The 19435-nt window shown below is 38.5% G+C and overlaps 1 protein-coding gene across 6 annotated transcripts in view; it reads left to right on the top strand.

Annotated features, from left to right (window-relative positions):
* The window catches only part of LOC150102895 (cilia- and flagella-associated protein 184-like), a 423759-nt gene that overhangs the window by 374144 nt on the left and 30180 nt on the right, over positions 1–19435 (top strand). Inside the window, exon 9 of one of the 6 annotated variants that reach the window (XM_090397881.1) lies at positions 5891–5966. The exons of the other annotated variants lie outside the window; for them this stretch is intronic. Within the exon in view, the coding sequence (XP_090254007.1) occupies positions 5891–5929 (39 nt within the window). The 3' untranslated portion in view covers positions 5930–5966. Of the gene's footprint in view, positions 1–5890; positions 5967–19435 lie in introns of those variants that run through there. 6 annotated transcript variants of the gene reach the window in all.

The following is a 19435-nucleotide window of genomic DNA, read 5'->3' as shown; positions in this document are numbered from 1 at the left end:
GACATGTTTAATGCTATGCATTATGGGAAATGTCACTACCCAGACCAATTTCAAACTTTATTGAGGTCTCATTGCGAGTCAGATCCAGAAGTGATACTATCTCTAATCCAGAGTATTTTAGTAATAAGGTGTGACACTTTTTGGCTTCTTGTATATGGAAATATGACTTAGTGACTTAGTAGTGATTCCTGCATTACTTCAACCTTAGTATCACTTCTGGGTCTTGCTCCTACTGATTAGACCTCAATAAACGTCAAAGCCAGTGTGGGTAGTGACCCATCCCACAACTTCACGACGAGTTGCCCAGTCGTGAAGTTACTTCACGTGCAAACTTACACTTACACTTGGATAAAGTTGCTTACACTTGGATAAAGGATTAAACCAAGAATATAATTTCTTGGTATCTTTAATTTATTTAAATCAGTATAGTTGGTCTTATCAGTTTACATTAATACATTCATTCACAGCCTACTGTTAATTATTGCTTGACCCTATAATTATGTATTTTAGCTGAATTAGCTTTCAAAATTATTTGCTGTTCTGCTGATCTTTCCTTATTGACAGCATTTTTACTTTCAAGTAGCCATTAGCAGACATAATCTTCATTATTTTTCCTTTGCAGAGATTAATGCTACTGCAGTTTGGCACTATAGGCAATCTGAGGATGAGCATTGTTGTCTGCATGTTAAGACTTAGGTGCTGGGAGGACAGTATGAGTAGCATTGCTGTCAGTGTTGTATATGCGTAGACCAAAACTTAAAAATTTACAACTATCATTCTTTGTTTAAATTTGGTTGTTTTTTGAATGTCTTATATGTCTCTTTAAATTTTCCTTCATGCCATGTTATTGTGTGATGTAATAGGTTGTATGCCTTTCCAATGATTCCTATGTCATGTCTCCAGAGCATGATCAGAAATGTTTTCCCAGTGGATTAGATGGCTATGATAATGATATGGGTGGCATTAGTGTAATTAGGAGTAGTATCAGCAATGTTGCACGTACCCTAAAGATAATTCTTTTACTTTAATGAATATTAGTAATTTACTTAATGGTTTTTAATTTAATAGTTAATTTAATGAATGCAATTATTTATTATGAATTATTATTATGAATGCATTATGCAATTATATTCAGATTCAGTTCATAATGACATTGCACAAGGGTAATTGTGGGTATAAGAGGATGTTGAAATGCATGTACAATGCTGCAATATCAGAAATAAGGGAGAGGAGTTTTTGGCATTGTTCAGCTCGACTTGGCCAAAAATTACAGGCATCAGTGAGACCTGGTTGATGGAAAATAATATAGTTACAGGGATATATAAAGAATATTGTATTTTCAGGGATGATAGAAGGAATAGGACAGGAGATGTGGTGTTGCTAATAATAGCTGAAGAACTACAACCAACAAAATTAGAAATTAAAGAGGATATTAGCTCTGGGGGAGATGGTTTATTTGAGGCTGTCTAGTATGAAATAGATGCCAATAGCACAAAATATATTGTTGGTTGCTGCTAGACCAGGGGTTCCAAAGGAAAGGTATGGATGCCAAGTATATTATTATTATTATTATTATTATTATTATTCAGGCCTCCATGGAGTCAAAAGACTCATCGTGGGAGGTCCTTCCTAAGAACATAAAGTCTGTCAAGACTCATCGAGGGGAGGTCCCCCCCTAAGAAACACAAAGTCTATCATACCACTCCTTAAACTCATTGACTGTTCTCACTCTCACCAATCCATCAGGCAATGCATTCCACGGTTCAACCACCCTCCATGCAAAGAAACCACTCCTCACCCTCTTGCTCACAGTTTCCTTTCGTAACTTCCAGGGATGGCCGCTTGTCATCACTCCTTCCCACTGTTCAACCAAGCGAAAGAACAACCCAGTGACAACCCTGTAACCACCTTTCAACAGTTTAAAATTCTCAATCATATCACCTCTCCTTCTTCTATCCACCAAACTCTGCAGTCCACATTCCTTCAGCCAATCCTCATAATTATCCTTGTACAGTCCTGAAACCATCTTTGTCATCCGTCTTTGTATCCTTTCCACAGTTAATTTATCCCCTTCAAATCCTGGTGACCAAATCTGAGAACAATAGTCCAAGTGTGGTCTGATCAGAGACTTATGCAACGGAATGATAACCCTCTTATCTCTGCAGGTCAGTGTCCTTCTCATAATTGCAGCAATCCTCTGTGTTACCTTCACCACCTTTGCAATATATCCCCTAAACTTCAGGTTTCTGTCAATCATCAACCCCAGATCTCTTGTCTCCCCTACTTCCTCCAGTATAACTTTTCCCATAGAGAATGCAGCATCTTATCGATGTTTCCCAAACTTCAAGAGCTTACACTGCATTAAACCGAAATCCCCATTCATTTGCCCATCTATCTAGCTTATTCAAATCCTCTTGCAGGGCTACCACATCTGCACTATTACTATTAATCCTTCCCTCGCATCATCTGCAAACAACTGAATATCCCCTTGCAATCCATTGGCAATGTCATTGATATAAAGGTTAAACAATATAGGTCCTAGTACTGAGCCCTGTGGGACCCCACTTATAACCCTCTGCCTCCTTGAAACTGCTCCACCATACACAACTCTCTGATACCTATCAGACAGCCTATCCTGAATCCAGTTGACCAATCTGACATCCAGACCCATGTGTTGCAACTTAAATATCAGCTAATCATGTGGCACCCTGTCAAATGCCTTTGCTAAGTCTAAGAAAATTGCAGTATATGCCTTTCTCTAATGTTCTTGTAACTTTATTATAAAAGGCTAGCATATTGCTAAAACAAGAGTGCCCTTTCACAAATCCATGTTGACTCTCACAGATAACATTACCCTCATCTGCCCAATGCTGTATACGGTCCCTCACTACTTTCTCCAAGATCTTAACAACTACTGATGACACACAGACTGCCTATAATTAGACACTTCCAGTCTGCTACCACCCTTATGCAATGGCAATATCTTACCTTCCTTCCATTCCCTGGGCACCTTTGCCGAAGCCAGACTTTCATTGAAAAGCCAGGTTAAAGGCACTGTCAGTTCCCTAGCACATTCTCTCAAAACTCATGGTGAAATACCATCCAGTCCCAAAGCTTTACCGACATCCAGAGTACTCAGTATTTGAAACACACTCTCCTCCTGTACCACTAAACCTCGAACCTGTCTTTCTAGCATCAAAACTGACATCTCTAGGATGAAATACTCCAATAAAGTGTTCATTGAACAATTCCACTATGTGATCTGCATCATTCACTATTCCCATTTTTATCCCACAATATCATTCTTCCTCAGTCATTTCTCCTCCTACTGGCCACATAGCTAAAAAATTCCCTAGGATTTTCTTTGGATCTTAGGGCCAATCTCCTCTCATATTCTAGTTTCGCTTTCCTTACCACACTAGTCACTCTTCTGGCCTGTGTTCTTCATTCATCTTCTCTTCACCTGTCTCCTTATATCTCTTCCATAGCCTCTTTTATACAATTGGTAAAGAACCAGAGGATTGAGATTTCTGGATCTGGAAATAACATCAGAAGATATATCCATAACCAAGATAAACACTCTGCCTCCAATCAGGAAGAGAGAAACCATGCAGTCTTGTTTTGGAAAGTTGCTAAACATGTAGAATTCTCTGTGAAGAAAGGGTTTATGTTGAACTATAAAGCTATAAAAATATCAGTGTGAATACAGCAGTTCAAACGGATGTCATATCAGTTCCAACTTAGGAGGCATCTTGGAGTAGTGTCATGGCTTGAAAAGCTACAAGGAAAGAATGTCAGTAGTGAATGGGAAGTGGTCAGAGATTGTTTGAGAGAAACAATATACCCAAGACATATAGTCATGTCTCATGGTAAAGTCGAAATCATGTGGATAAACAAAGTGGGGATTAAATGGATGAGTAGAGATATAGAGGGAACTGAAAAAAAAAAAAAAAAACTATGAAATGAATATAAACAAATAGGTGATGAACAAACTCACAAGCAGTACAAAGTGCAAGCAAGAAGGGTGACCAGTATGATAAGAAAGCCCAACCCAAATCAGATTATGAGAGAAAATTAGCTAAACAGCTAAATCTGCCCAATGCTGTATATGGTCCCTCATTAATTTCACCAAGACCTGATCAACTACTGATTCAGTTGCCTTCCTTCACTCCTTGGGTACCTTTCTCGTAGCCAGACTTTCATTGAAAAGCCATGTCAAGGGAACTGTCAGTTCTTTAGCACATTCTCTCAAAACCCATGATGAAAAACCATCCAATCCCCACATCTTTAGTGACATCCAGAGTACTCAGTATTTGGAACACTCTCTCTCCTCTTGCACCTCTAAACCCTGAACCTGCCTATCCTCTCTAGTATTAAAACCTTCTTCTCCAGGATGAAATTCTCCAATGAAGTGCTCATTGAACAACTCCACTATGTCCTCTGCATCAGTCATTCTATTCCCATTTTTATCCTGCGATGTCATTCTTTCACAATCATTTCTCCTTCTACTGGCCACATATCTAAAAAATTACCTAGGATTTTCTTTGGATCTTAGTGCCAATCTCTTCTCATATTCAAATTTTGCCTTCTTCACCATACTAGTCACTCTCCTGGCCTGAGTCTTATATTCTTCGTATATCTGCCCTCCACCCTCTCCTTATGTCTCTTCCATAGTCTCTTTTTCAACTGCAGTTCCTGTTTGATATTGTTTGTCATTCACTTTACACCAAATTGTGTCCTCTCCTTCACTTGTGGAATACAGCTTACTATTGGTGCTAACAAATATTCCTTCACAATTTCCCAAACACTAATGATATCCTGGCCTTCCATTTCCACCCTCCATGGAACTGCCTCAAGTATATATATTCCTGAAGGATGACCTTGATATACAGGCCAAAATGCAGAGTTTAATTTTAATTAAACATGTGGTTAGTAAGTGTGTGAGGACTAAATTATTATTATTTTTTTATATTGTGTCCATATGTGAGAGGTTCGGTGATCAACCTGTAGTACTTTAGTACTGTATATGGGTAAATATGGGTTTTTTTGGAGAATTGTGAATGAATGGAATGGATTGCCAGAGTCAGTTGTTAGTGCTTTGTCTGTTAATGGGTTCAAGGAGAGGTTATGATAGACTGAGTATTGTCTTGAATAACGAAGGCAGTAAACATGTTACTCAGCAGAGTTATTATTTTTTAGTAGATATTAGTTAAATTATTATATATATTTAGTGGTATTTTGTTTATTTTTGACTGTTACTGTATTTTGCAGCTTATAAGATGCACTGTTTTGTACTTAAAATTTATCTGGAAATGAGGATGCACCTTATAAACCAGTGCATCTTATACACCAAAGTATTTTTTATGTATATGCAGTTATGGTGCGTTATCGCTTGTTAATACATGATCCATTTGAATAGTTGCATGGTCATTAATGGTGACGCATTTAAACTAATAATCAATACTTTATTATATTCAAATTTTTTTTTATAACCGATGGATTCTACAAAGCAGAGATATAGCTATAGGATTGTGTTTAAATGTAGTGTGATTGAGTATGCAAAAAAAAGTAGGGCAGTTCCTTGGAAAAATATTTTGTTTCAAGATTCAACAAGTTTAGCTAAAACAATAACGAAAATGCTTGTAAATAAGTAAAGATATTAATTTGTTTAAAGAATTATATTAATACAAATTTTGAAATATTAATTAAAGGTGAAAGATGTCATTTATTTGTAAGAGATTATAATGGAAGAAGTATTCTGTATAAGATATATGTTAGAGCATAATAACGGAGGTACAAAGTCCACTAACAACAACTTCGGATAAATCGTGTAGCCGATGGCAAATTGTTTACATGCAGAACGGCATGCGCTCGATGTTTTTTTTTTCAGGAAGACGTGACACACGTACAGAGTACTCCAGGAAGATAGAAATGAAAATTGGAGACGTGCGAAAAAGAAGGTGCCAGGCAAAAAGGTTTGGTAGCAAAGAGGGCGCTAGAGATACGAGGTATAAAATGGGTTTGTCCCCCCCCGTTCAGGGCTTTTAGGTTTTTTCATCTGGAGTTGCTGGAGAATTTCTTGTGGAGTCTGGAGGAGTTTGAGTTTGGGATCTAATCGATAGCAGGCAGCTATTCTCTGCTGTTGGTTTGCGATGTCATATGGAAAGAACAGACGAAGAAATATTCGGTACTCTTCCAAGTAAGCTTGAAGAAACTGGCCGCCACATACATCCTTGTGGATTGATCCAAGCTATGCTGTTTCCAATTGAGAATGCGATGGAAGGACAGAACAATGAAGTCCAAATCTAGCCCATGAGTCAATCACCAAGGACGGATCGAACATTCAGAGGGAAAATATAAAAAAATGACAGACTGAATGAGTTCCAGGAATGTGGTAATGTAAAACCCTTTTATAATTCTTTTGTTAAGAATGAACGGAATATTGTGTTATGGAAGAAAAGAGATGTTATGTTATAGAATTCTAAACTTGTAGGAAGAAGGACTATATTGAGATTTAGATAGCAGTGTCTAGAATCTAAAAGCTGTTTCCTTAGCATTTATGTGAATGAGTAGTAGTTAATTTGCTATAAGTAATGATCTATAGAGTTATCAATGTGAATGTTTTAAGAATATGTGTAAGCTAGTAAGGATATTTAAAAGATACTAGCAAGAATTTTGTGTAGTGAAATTAGCCTATGCTTGGATATGATGTGTGAATTACAGTTGCTACGTCTAACCTTATAACTTGGGATAACTCTATTCCTATTGAGTGTTTTTTTGAAAATGTGTAATCTTAGGAATCTAATAAATGTATCTGGATTATCTTAACGTGTTTTGTGCCTTGATTTGAATCCAATATACTACTTGCTAACATTTGAATCTGAGCAGGAAAGAATTATATGACAGAGATCAGACTGCAAACTAAAGCATTTTAAGAGAGAGAGAAAATTGAGATAAAAAGTAATTAATAGATTGATTTACTTAGTATATTTTCTGAGGGTTACTCCTTGGTTAAGAGGAATTTCTAACCTAGGGATCTGGCTGGCGCAGCTTGATCAAATAAATATTGCCAGAACTTGATTAGGAGGTAACTCTAGACTGTTATTGCTGAGGATCAGACTCTATTCAGAAGTCTTCCCTTTGTTAATTTAATTAATATACTTAATCATTCTAAGAATCTGCCAAATGTGAGGATAGATTTAACTGTAGATAAGAGAGTACAGAATTCCGATAGTCTTGTGTGTATAGACCATAGAAATATATAGTTAAAGTACACTACACAGTGACAATCTAAGATAAGTGATATAAGTAGGAGAACAGAATAAATTAAACAAATGTCACGACATAACAAACATCCTGCCGTGGACATGGATGTTTGTGATTGTTCTTGGAAATACTAGTGGTGGTGGGTGGCAGTGGTGTAGTTGCAGTCAGTTAGTGGATTGAGTGGCAGAGACAGAGCTGTAGAGCAGGTACCCTCCCTCGATGAGTCTTTGGACTCCCTGGAGGTGTCTAATAATAATAATAATTTTGATAAATGCAAGGCGAATCAGAGTAGGAGAGAGAGAGAATTTAGGGAGTATGAGTGAGAGGTATGGGGGTGCTAGAAGAGGAGAGAATGGAAACAGTAGAAGAGAGGGAATGAGAGAGAGGTATGGGAATGCTAGCAGACGAGAGGATGGAAACAGTAGGAGAGATGGAATAAGAGAGAGATATGGAAGTGCTAGAAGAGGAGAGAATGGAAACGGTAGGAGAAATGGAATGAGAGAGAGGTATGGGAATGCTAGAAGACGAGAGGATGGAAACAGTAGTAGGAGAGACAGAATGAGAGAGGGATATGGAAGTGCTAGAAGTGGAGAAAATGGAAACAGTAGGAGAGAGGGAATGAGAGAGATGTATGGGAGTGCTAGAAGAGGAGAGAGGTATGGGAATGAAAGAAGAGGAGAGAATGGAAACAATAGGAGCGAGGGAATGGTAAGAGGTATAATGTATGGCGACTCAATGATCCGTGGTGTTCAAGATAGGATGCGTGAGGAGTGTTTGCCAGGAGGAACAATAGAAAGAGTGGCTATGGCAATTAAGAGAGGTGAAAGGGTGGATGAGATGATTGTGATGGTAGGAACGAATGACTTGAGTGGTAATGTAAGTCGGGCAGCGAGAGATATGAGATTTTTGCTTGAGACTGTACGGAAGAAGACAGAGAGAGGAAAAATAGTGTGCGTGTTGCCTAGGTATGATAATGATGAGCTGAGCAGAAGAGCGGTGATATTGAACGGCATAATAGCGAGAATGTGTGACAAGAGAGGACTGGTATATGTGGATGCTTGGAGTGCGTTTGAGGAAAGAGAGGAGTTCTATGTGAGAGACCGTTTACATTTGAATGAGGAAGGACGTAGGCATCTGGAGAGATTGCTGTTCTGAACGAGTCAGTGTGTCCCAGGGAGGATGATAGCAGGGGTGGCCTCTTGTGGGAATGGATACTTGGGAGAAGGGAGACAATGTCAGGTAACACTGAGCCCAGTGGAGTCTAGAAGGGATAATGCTGGGTATAGAAACAATGGCATTTATATGCTGTATACTAATGCCAGGAGTATCCGGAATAAGGGAAAGGAATTGGTGGTGCAGATAGCATCAGCCTGGCCAAAAATTATTGCGATCACTGAGACGTGGTTGACAGAAGGGGATATAAAAACAGAAATAGAAGTCGCTGGGTATAGCATTTTTCGTCAGGATAGGAGGGGAAAACGTGGTGGTGAGGTGCTGCTTATGATAAGTGATGACCTATGTCCTCTAAGAGTGGAGAATTTGGAAGGAAGTGAGACAAATGATTTTGAGAGCATATGGTGTGAGGTAGAGGTAGGCAAGACAGGATATTTAGTAGGGTGTTGCTACAGACCCAGGAGCACAGAGGATGGGGACCAGGAGATGTTTAGACAGCTAAGTTTGGCAAGTGCAAGAAGAATGATTGTTATGGGAGATTTTAACTTCAGTAGTATAAATTGGAGAGAGGAAGATGCATGTAACAATAGGGGAATGGAATTTCTAGAATTCTTGAGGGACAAATGTCTTAGGCAACATGTAACAGAGGGAACAAGAGGTTCAAAAATTTTGGATTTGGTTATAGCATCAGAAGAGCTGATAATAACTGAGTTGACGTCTCTCCCACCAGTTGGAGAGAGTGACCATATGGTGTTGACTTGGAAAATGAATAGACATGCAGGAGTATCAAAGAGACGGGAACTTGTGTGGAATTATAAGGCAGGTGATTATAATAGTCTTAGACGTCAACTTCGGGAAGTTTCATGGAGGGAGGAATTGGAAGGCCAGGATATCACCAGTGCGTGGGAAATTGTGAAAGAATATTTGTTATCAGCAATGGTAAGTTGTATACCACGAGTGAAGAAGAGGACGCAATTTGGAGTGAAGTGGATGACAAACAATATTAAACAGGAATTGCATGCGAAAAAGAGGCTATGGAAGAGATATAAGGAGACAGGTGAAGAGATGCATGAGGAATATAAGACACAGGCCAGAAGAGTGACTAGTGTGGTAAGGAAAGCGAAATTGGAATATGAGAGGAGATTGGCCCTAAGATCCAAAGAAAATCATAGGGAATTTTTTAGCTATGTGGCCAGTAGGAGGAGAAATGACTGTGGAAGAATGATATTGTGGGATAAAAATGGGAATAGAGTGACTGATGCAGAGGACATAGTGGAATTGTTCAATGAACACTTTATTGGAGTATTTCATCCTAGAGGAGTCAGTTTTAATGCTAGAGGGATAGGACTGGTACGAGGTCTGGAGGTACAGGAGGAGAGTGTGTTTCAGATACTGAGTACTCTGGATGTCAGTAAAGCTGTGGGACTGGATGGTATATCGCCACGAGTTTTGAGAGAATGTGCTAGGGAATTGACAGTACCTTTAACGTGGCTTTTCAATGAAAGTCTGGCTTTGGCAAAGGTGCCCAGGGAATGGAAGGAAGGTAAGATAGTGCCATTGCATAAGGGTAGTAACAGACTAGAAGTGTCTAATTATAGGCCAGTCTGTGTGTCATCAGTAGTTGTTAAGATCTTGGAGAAAGTAGTGAGGGACTGTGTACAGCATTGGGCAGATGAGGGTAATGTTATCTGTGAGAATCAACTTGGATTTGTGAAAGGACGCTCTTGTTTTAGCAATATGCTAGCCTTTTATAATAAAGTTACAAGAACATTAGATGAGGGAAAGGCATATACTGCAATTTTCTTAGACTTGGCGAAGGCATTTGACAGGGTGCCACATGATAAGCTGATATTTAAGTTGCAGCACATGGGTCTGGATGTCAGATTGGTCAACTGGATTCAGGATTGGCTGTCTGATAGGTATCAGAGAGTTGTGTATGGTGGAGCAGTTTCCAGGAGGCAGAGGGTTACAAGTGGGGTCCCACAGGGCTCAGTACTAGGACCTATATTGTTTAACCTTTATATCAATGACATAGCCAGTGGATTGCAGGGGGATATTCAGTTGTTTGCGGATGATGCGTAGCTGGGAAGGATTATTAGTAATAGTGCAGATGTGGTAGCCCTGCAAGAGGATTTAAATAAGCTAGATAGATGGGCAAATGAATGGGGGGTATCAGTTTAATGCAGCAAAATGTAAGGTCTTGAGGTTTGGGAAACATCGATGGGATGCTGCATACTCTATGGGAGAAGTTATACTGGAGGAAGTAGGGGAGACAAGAGATCTGGGGTTGATGATTGATAGAAACCTGAAGTTTAGGGGACATATTGCAAAGGTGGTGAAGGTAACACAGAGGATTGCTGCTATTATGAGAAGGACACTGACCTGCAGAGATAAGAGGGTTATCATTCCGTTGTATAAGTCTCTGATCAGACCACACTTGGACTATTGTTCTCAGATTTGGTACCCAGGATTTGAAGGGGATAAATTAACTGTGGAAAGGATACAAAGACGGATGACAAAGATGGTTTCAGGACTGTACAAGGATAGTTATGAGGATCGGCTGAGAGAATGTGGACTGCAGAGTTTGGTGGATAGAAGAAGGAGAGGTGATATGATTGAGACTTTTAAACTGTTGAGAGGTGGTTATAGGGTTGACACTGGGGAGTTCTTTCGCTTGGTTGATCAGCGGGAAGGAGTGATGACAAGAGGCCATCCCTGGAAGTTACGAAAGGAAACTGTGAGCAAGAGGGTAAGGAGTGGTTTCTTTGTGTGGAGGGTGGTTGAGCCGTGGAATGCATTGCCTAATGGAGTGGTGGGAGCGAGAACGGTCAGTGAGTTTAAAGAGTGGTATGATAAACTTTGTGTTTCTCAGGGGGGGACCTCCCCTCGATGAGTCTTGACAGACTTTATGTCTTAGGAAGGACCTCCCTCGATGAGTCTTTTGACTCCTTGGAGGCCTGAATAATAATAATAATAATAATAATAACAGTATGCAAAAAAAGTAGGGCAGCAGAGAAGCATTTTGGGCTTCCACCTACAGAAAAAAAAAAAACAAGGTACAAACTTGGAGGACACAACAGCAGCAATTAATAGAAGTAAATTCTAAAAACACATTCATCTCCACAGAAAACCTAATGCAAAATAGCCAGAAATTGAAAAAGGATTAAAAACTTGGATAATGGATCAAAGCAGATCAGGTTGCTGTGTATCTACAGAAATGATTATTCAACGAGCAAAATTATTGACAATAGAAAAATATATCATCGATTTTACAGGGTCTCCATTATGGTGCTTTAAATTTATGAAGAGATATGATTTATGTATTGTGCAAAAACGAAAATATCATGGAAAATAAAGGGACAATGTATTAAAATTTAAAATTTTAAAAAAATTAATATTAAATGAAAAATTTTATGCATAATTCGTGCATAAAATATTCAAAGAATATTTTATTTCCAAAAATTTGACATGAAAGATGTGATATGTCCAATACAGCAGTGCATCTTATAAGACAAAAAAAAAAAAATGGTAAGTCTTGTTGTTTTAGTTATCTATTATGAAGTAATATTCTTTTCTAAATCGTTTTTCATTATGATTCCAATATGTGCGAGAAAAATGGCAACAAAGACATAGACGTTGGCCGATATCAACATTCATGATTTAATTCAAGGAGAATACAGCCAAGGAGAATAGAAGTTGAATTGCAGAATAGAGAAAAGAGCACATTTGAGGCCATTTGGTGTGAGATTGTGGCTAGCAGAACTAAATATACAATTGGGTGCTGCTATAGACCTGGTGATGGAAAAGATGGTGGTGACAGTATGCACAAGCAAATAGAAGAAATGAGTGGAAGGAGGGTAATTATTATGGGAGATTTCAACTATGGTCGCATTGATTGGAGTGGGGAGAGGACACATGGTAGGAAGGAATTGGATTTTACATGGTTATTAAGGGATAACTATCTGCGACAGCATGTAATGGAAAATACTAGGGGTCAGAGAGTGCTTGACCTAGTAATTACATCTGAGGATTTGGCTGTAACAAATATGACAACATTGCCACCAATTGGTGAGAGTGATCATAGGGTCTTGACTTGGGAGGTGGCTAAAGGTGTGGAATTTTCAATTAAGACAGGGTACATGTGGAATTATTGGGCTGGAAAGTATGACAAGCTTAGGAGTTTGATTGGTTCAGTGCTATGGCATGTACAACTGCAAGGACTAGAAGTTGAGTGCATGGGAGGCAGTTAAGAAGTGTTTGCATGAAGCAATGGCTGACTGTATACCTAGAGTCCGAATAATAAATCAAGTAGGGGTTAAATGGATGAATAACACCATTAAGCTTGAGCTGCAAAAAAAGAAACAACTATGGAGGGAATTTAAGGAGAAAGGTGACCGGCAGGCAGGCACATGAACGATATAAAGCGCTGGCCAGAAGGGTAACGAGCGTGCTAAGAAAAGCAAAAAAGGATTACGAAAGAACATTGGCCATGCAGGCTAAAGAGAATCCTAAACAGTTTTTTAGATATGTAGCAAGTAAAAGGAAAAATGTACATGGCAGAATGATTTTAAAGAATGCCGATGGTAGGGAGGTAACCGAATCAGTTGATATAGTTGAGTTACTTAGTGAGCACTTTGCAAGTATATATCAACCAGGTGGAGACATTGCAGAAACGAATAAACCAGTAGATTATACAGGAATTGGGTGAATGAAGTGGAGGTGAGTAGTCTATTGCATAACCTCAATGTCAATACATCCATGGAATTGGATGGTATACTAGCTCATGTTGTACGAGAAGCAGCTAAAGAATTGTCAGTACCCTTGACCATTTTGTTTAATTTGAGTGTCAAGTCTGGGTTAGTTCCAAGGGGGTAGAAAGAGGGGAAAATAGTTCCACTGCATAAAGGTGGTTCCAAGACTGCTGTTGTAAATTACCGACCGATTAGCATATTAGGAATCATTGTCAAGGTCTTAGAGAAATTAGTCAAGAAAAGAATACAGGATTGAATAGATGAAAATGGGATATTGTATGGGGGACAACATGGTTTTGTGAAGTGTAGATCATGCCTCAGTAACTTGCTCACGTTTTATAACACAGTGACGGCTGAACTGGATAGGGGTAATGGGTTTACGGTGATACTACTGGACCTTGCCAAGGCCTTTGACAGGATACCACATGGAACCCTAATCAGTAAACTGGAGCAGATGAGGATAGATATAGGGTTGGTGAGATGGATAGGAGGGTGGTTGAAGGAGAGATACCAGAGAGTGGTTTAAGGATTTGAGAGGAAGTGTTCACTTGTTTGCTGATGATGCAAAGTTGGGTAGAGCAATTGTGAGTGCACAGGATGTCAAAATTTTACGGGATGATTTGGATAGTTTGGAGGACTGGGCTAGGAAAAATGGATGTCAATTTAATGTGGCAAAGTGTAAGATTATGCACTTTGGGGTGAAAAGAATAGCAGCAGTATATCACATTGGTGGAACCGTATTCCAAGAGATTGATGAGGCCAGGGATTTGGGAGTGTTGGTGGATAGGGAATTGAAGTTTAGGGGGCACATTGCAAAAGTGACTAAATCAGCTCATCAAATCACTTGGCTTCTGAAAAATACTTTAACATACAGAGACAAACAAGTTGTTGTTCCTCTGTATCGAGCTTTGATAAGACCCCATCTGGACTACTGTGCCCAGTTATGGGCACCAGGGTTTCTTCGTGATGGGGAGGAAGTGCAGAGGTTTCAGAGACAAGTGACCAAGATGATAACAGGTCAGTGGAATGAACCTTATGAGAATAGGTTGAAGATTTGTGGGTTGCAGAGATTGCACAATAGGCGAAGGAGGGGTGATATGATCGAGACATTCAAATTACTGAAGGGTTTCTATAAGATTGATCCAGAAGATATTTTTGAAAATATGACTGGTGGTGGGAGGACTAGGGGCCATGCATGGAAGCTGGGCAAGAGCGTGGTTGACAAGGGTGTTAGAGCTAGGTTTTTTACTTGGAGAGTGGTGAATGAGTGGAATAAGCTTCCAGAGTCTGTTGTGGGTGCTACGACCGTGAATGAGTTCAAGGCAAGGTATGATAGATACTGTGTCAATGTCGAATAGTTGTTCTTGACATGATGTTAGGGCCTCCCTCGATGAGTCTGTTGACTCCTTGGAGTTGCCAGGAACAATAATAATAATAAATGAATATAAGAAATGTGAATTGAGAAAGAATGAAGTGACTGATAATAAGGACATAAGGCAGGATTGTCAAGGTGTCGTGTAGAATGCAATAGTTTAAACAGTGGGTGATAGTGCATGAAACATAACTGAGTGTGTGAATGAAGTGGTTGAAAGTAATGTGGATTATGAGATACTAGCATCGAAAGAAATTGCATGCTTATGTGAACTCTTCACAGGACGAAATGTGAGCTCGAGTGCCTGGAGAAATGTTTGGCGAGTGGTACGGAAGGACGGAGCATGGAAAAAGCATAAAATGCGATAAACTGGGGGGAAATGATATAGTATTGTATGGGGAATTCGATGATAGCAGGTGTAATTAATAAGAAAGTGACAAAAGCACTTTTCCACGTGTGAAGATAAAAGATGTTATTGATGCTTTAAGTATGCAGAAGAATGGAATGAATGAGTTGATTTTATTGGCTGGCACAGATGATTTCAAAGGTGAGAAATATGCAATGAGAAGATATGAAAGAGTTGTTATTGGAAGCGAAAATGACCAGCAAGAAAGTAAAGATTGTGAGTCTGCTGTGTCAGTATGATAGGACAGAACTGAAAAGATAAACGATGATTGCTAATGAGTCAATGAGAAGATTGTGTGGAGGAATGGTGTGCAGTTTATTGATGTATGGAGTGACTTTGATAGACAAAAGGACTTGTATATGCCTGATGGACTGCATTTGAATTGGTTTGGAGAAAGTTTTGTTTAGTGAGAATGTGGTAGTACAAAACTAGGGAAACTGGAGATATTACTAATTATATGAAGAGCCAAAGGCGTCGATTCGGCGATGTGAACTTATTTAAGTTAAGGGATATTACATCCCATATTGTTTCTTAGCCGAATAAGAAACTCAAAGAGTTTCATGCCGAATATAGAAACTATATAAAGTTCGGCAATTCCAAGCGTAAGCAAATACCTGGATAGTGCAACACCTGACCCATTTGGTTGTGCAAATTGAGGCAACTCATAGTAAGGATGGAGCAAGCTCTGATCACTATTCTTGGTATTTACCCATAATGGGAACTTAGCTCCTAGGAGCTGTATTACTGTTCTACATTATGAGAGAAGGTCACTACCCAGACCGGTTTCAATCTTTATTGAGGTCTCATCAGTGAGTAGCAGACCTAGTTAATACCAAGTTTGTAGCGAACAGAACTTACATCCCTTCTATGAGAATTGCCAAGAAGGTGTCCTAATAAATTACTAATTATGTGAAGAGTAGGCTTCAATTCAGCGACATAAACTTATTTAAGTTAAGGGATATTACATCCCATATTGTTTCTTAGCCGAATAAGAAACTCAAAGAGTTTCATGCCGAATATAGAAACTATATAAATTTTTACGATTCCAAGCATAAGCAAATACCTGGATAGTGCAACAGCTGACCCATTTGGTAGTGCAAACTGAGGCAACTCAAGGATGTAAGTTCTGTTCGCTACAAACGTGGTATTAACTAGGTCTGCCTACTCACTTATGAGACCTCAATAAAGGTTGAAACCGGTCTGGGTAGTGACCTTCTCTCATAATGCAGAACAGTAATACAGCTCCTAGGAACTAAGTTCACATTATGGGTAAATACCAAGAATAGTGATCGGAGCTTGCTCCACCTTTACTATGAGTTGCCTCAGTTTGCACTACCAACTGGATCAGGTGTTGCACTATCCAGGTATTTGCTTACACTTGGAATCGCGAAACTTTATATAGTTTCTATACTCAGCATGAAACTCTTTGAGTTTCTTATTCGGCTAAGAAACAATATGGGATGTAATATCCCTTAACTTAAATAAGTTCATATCGCCGAATTGAAGCCTTTGGCTCTTCGTATAATTAGTAATTTATTAGGACACCTTCTTGGCAATTCTCATAGAAGGGATGTAAGTTCTGTTCGCTACAAACTTGGTATTAACTAGGTCTGCCTACTTACTGATGAGACCTCAATAAAGGTTGAAACCGATCTGGGTAATGACCTTCTCTCATAATGTAGAACAGTAATACAGCTCCTAGGAGCTAAGTTCACATTATGGGTAAATACCAAGAATAGTGATCAGAGCTTGCTCCACCCTTACTATGAGTATCCTCAGTTTGCACTACCAAATGGGTCAGGTGTTGCACTATCCAGGTATTTGCTTACGCTTGGAATCGCCAACTTTATATAGTTTCTATATTCGGCATGAAACTCTTTGAGTTTCTTATTCGGCTAAGAAACAATATGGGATGTAATATCCCTTAACTTAAATAGAGATATTAGGGAAGATTGAAATCAAGTATGTGTCTGGTCCCTATGATAAATGAGTACGGGTACAGTAATGAATATGCAATGCCAAATGGGATTTCACAGGTCTTTAATTTAAATAGGTTGATAATGACATCACATAAGGGTAACTATGAATATACAAAGGGATGCTGAAATGCATGAATGCAAGAAGTATAAGGAATAAGGGTGAGGAGTTTTTGTCACTGGTTAGCTCAACTTGGCCAAAAATTATAAGCATCACTAAGAACTGGTTGACTGAAAATGATATAGTTACAGGGATAGAATGTTTATTATTATTATTACAGGTATCTACATGGAGTCAGTAGACTCATCGTGGGAGACTCAAACTAGCAAAACAATATCTGTCATATCTATTCTTGAATTCATTTACAGACAAAGAGCTCACAACTAAGTCAGGCAATGAATTCCACTCATTCACCACCCTCCAGGCAAAAAACCTTGCTCTCACACCCTTGTAAACCACACTCTTTTTAAATTTCCAGGGATGACCTCTTGTTCTTCCATCACTATCACACAGCTGAAACATTTCCCCTTCATCAATCCTATAAAAACCTTTCAGTAATTTATTTTTTCTTTTAGGGTTACACGGTGATCAGTACTCATATTTGTAGATTTAGGGACTCAAAAACACACGTGTTGAATAGATTATTTTATTAATTACAAATAAAATAAAACTTGACGTTTCAACCTCTATATCGAGGTCATCATCGGAAGAATACAACTGTATACAGAACCAAGCTACATGCTCATGCTTTCTATACCAGTAAACTAAATCTACGTAGTTAATAAATCTTTTTTATAGCCTGACCTCTAGTGATAGAAAAGAAAAACAAAAATAAAAATAAAAATAAAATAATAAATAAATAAAAATATATATATATATATATATATATTTTTTTTTTTTTTTTTAATTTTATTATTTTTTTTGTTTGTTTTTCTTTTTTATATAAAAATTATATATAAAAATTTTTATAATTTTTATATATAAAAATTTTATATAAAAATTATATATATATATATTATAAATAGATAAATGCAACTACAATAAACTGTTAGAGTCCTCATGTATTAATATTCTGGATAGTTACAAAATGATTTCTTTCAGTTGCTCTTGAATGTTCTAAACACTTCACCAGGTTGTCTTCTTGTAGTGGGAATTTTTCTAATGCTAGTTTAGGATGTTATACAGGTTGTAGATGGGTCCTCCACATTCTTGAAATGGTGAGGCCATCATTTTTGTTGAGATTTGGGTTGTGTTTGAGCATTTCACAAGACTCTTTAAATTTTCTCTCAAACCAGGTTTTGGTGCGGTGTAGGGACTTGGTATTTTTCCAGTCAATTCTATGGTATGTTTGGAGTGCATGGTCAGAAAGGCCTGTTTTACCGAAGTGGAGGTATTTAATGTGTCGTTTGTTTTCGTCAAGACGAACACAAACGTCTTCTGTTCGTCAAGACGAACACAAATGACAGAGAGAGCTAGCTAAACAGGCCAAAGTAAACCCAAAAGTGTTTTTTCGTTATGTAGCAAGTAAGAGGTAATATGACTATGGTAGAATGACTTTAAACATGCTCAAAGTAGGAAGATGACTGAACCAAAGAAATAGTTGAGTAGTTGAGTGATCATTTTGCAAAAGTGTATCATCCAGGTGGTGATTTTACAGTTATTATTATTATTATTACATCACACCTTCAGGGAGTCCAAAGACTCATCGAGGGAAGGCATCTACTCTACAGCTCCTCTTCTCACTACTCCACCAACCTTCATCATCTACCACCAACGCCATCTATTGCCAACTACCACCACTAGTACTTTCACAGACAATCACAACATCCATGCCCAAGGCGGGATTAGAACCTGGAGAACGGATATGCTGACCACTCGGCCAACCAGGCCGGCAGTTGCTGATGTTACAAAGACATATCAAAATTGAGGTAGATGAACAGAAGGTGTTCAACATATTAAAAAATATGAATATGAACACAGCAGTGCAGGGGCAAATGCTGGTCTTGAAATGCACGCTTGCTCTTGTTATCATTCAGGGAGTGAAAGGTGTGATTGAAGTCTGTTAGCGTAATAATGAATTACTGACCATTTAAAACTATATATTAAGAAATTAATGTACATTTAATCATACAAATGCAACATTTATTTTACAAATGATATTCTATCTTTTTCAATTTAGTTACTTGAATATAAATTCTACCCTACGGTTCTTCTTTATGAACTGGTCAATAACATCGTCATAAAAAGTTGGTTGTAACTTAATTTTCCCAAGTAACATGCACACTTGTAAAGGCTGGCTGAAGCTCACTGGCTAGAGCTACTTTGACAGGCATATCGCCTGTGTTTAAGACGACGTGAAGGGAGCGGAAATGGCTTTGTGTGCCCATGAAATCACAGTGCTGCAGCGAGGACCTGGAAACTCGTATAACCAAGCAAGCCAAGGTAGCTTTGACTAGACGAGCAAGCATCAACCTTCAATACTCAACGCAG

Source organism: Typopeltis vanoorti, chromosome 9 (genome assembly GCF_054136105.1).
Source record: "Typopeltis vanoorti isolate ZY-2024b chromosome 9, IOZ_Tvanoo_1.0, whole genome shotgun sequence".
Classification (NCBI taxonomy): domain Eukaryota; kingdom Metazoa; phylum Arthropoda; class Arachnida; order Uropygi; family Thelyphonidae; genus Typopeltis; species Typopeltis vanoorti.
This window is presented reverse-complemented; position numbering and strand designations above follow the sequence as displayed.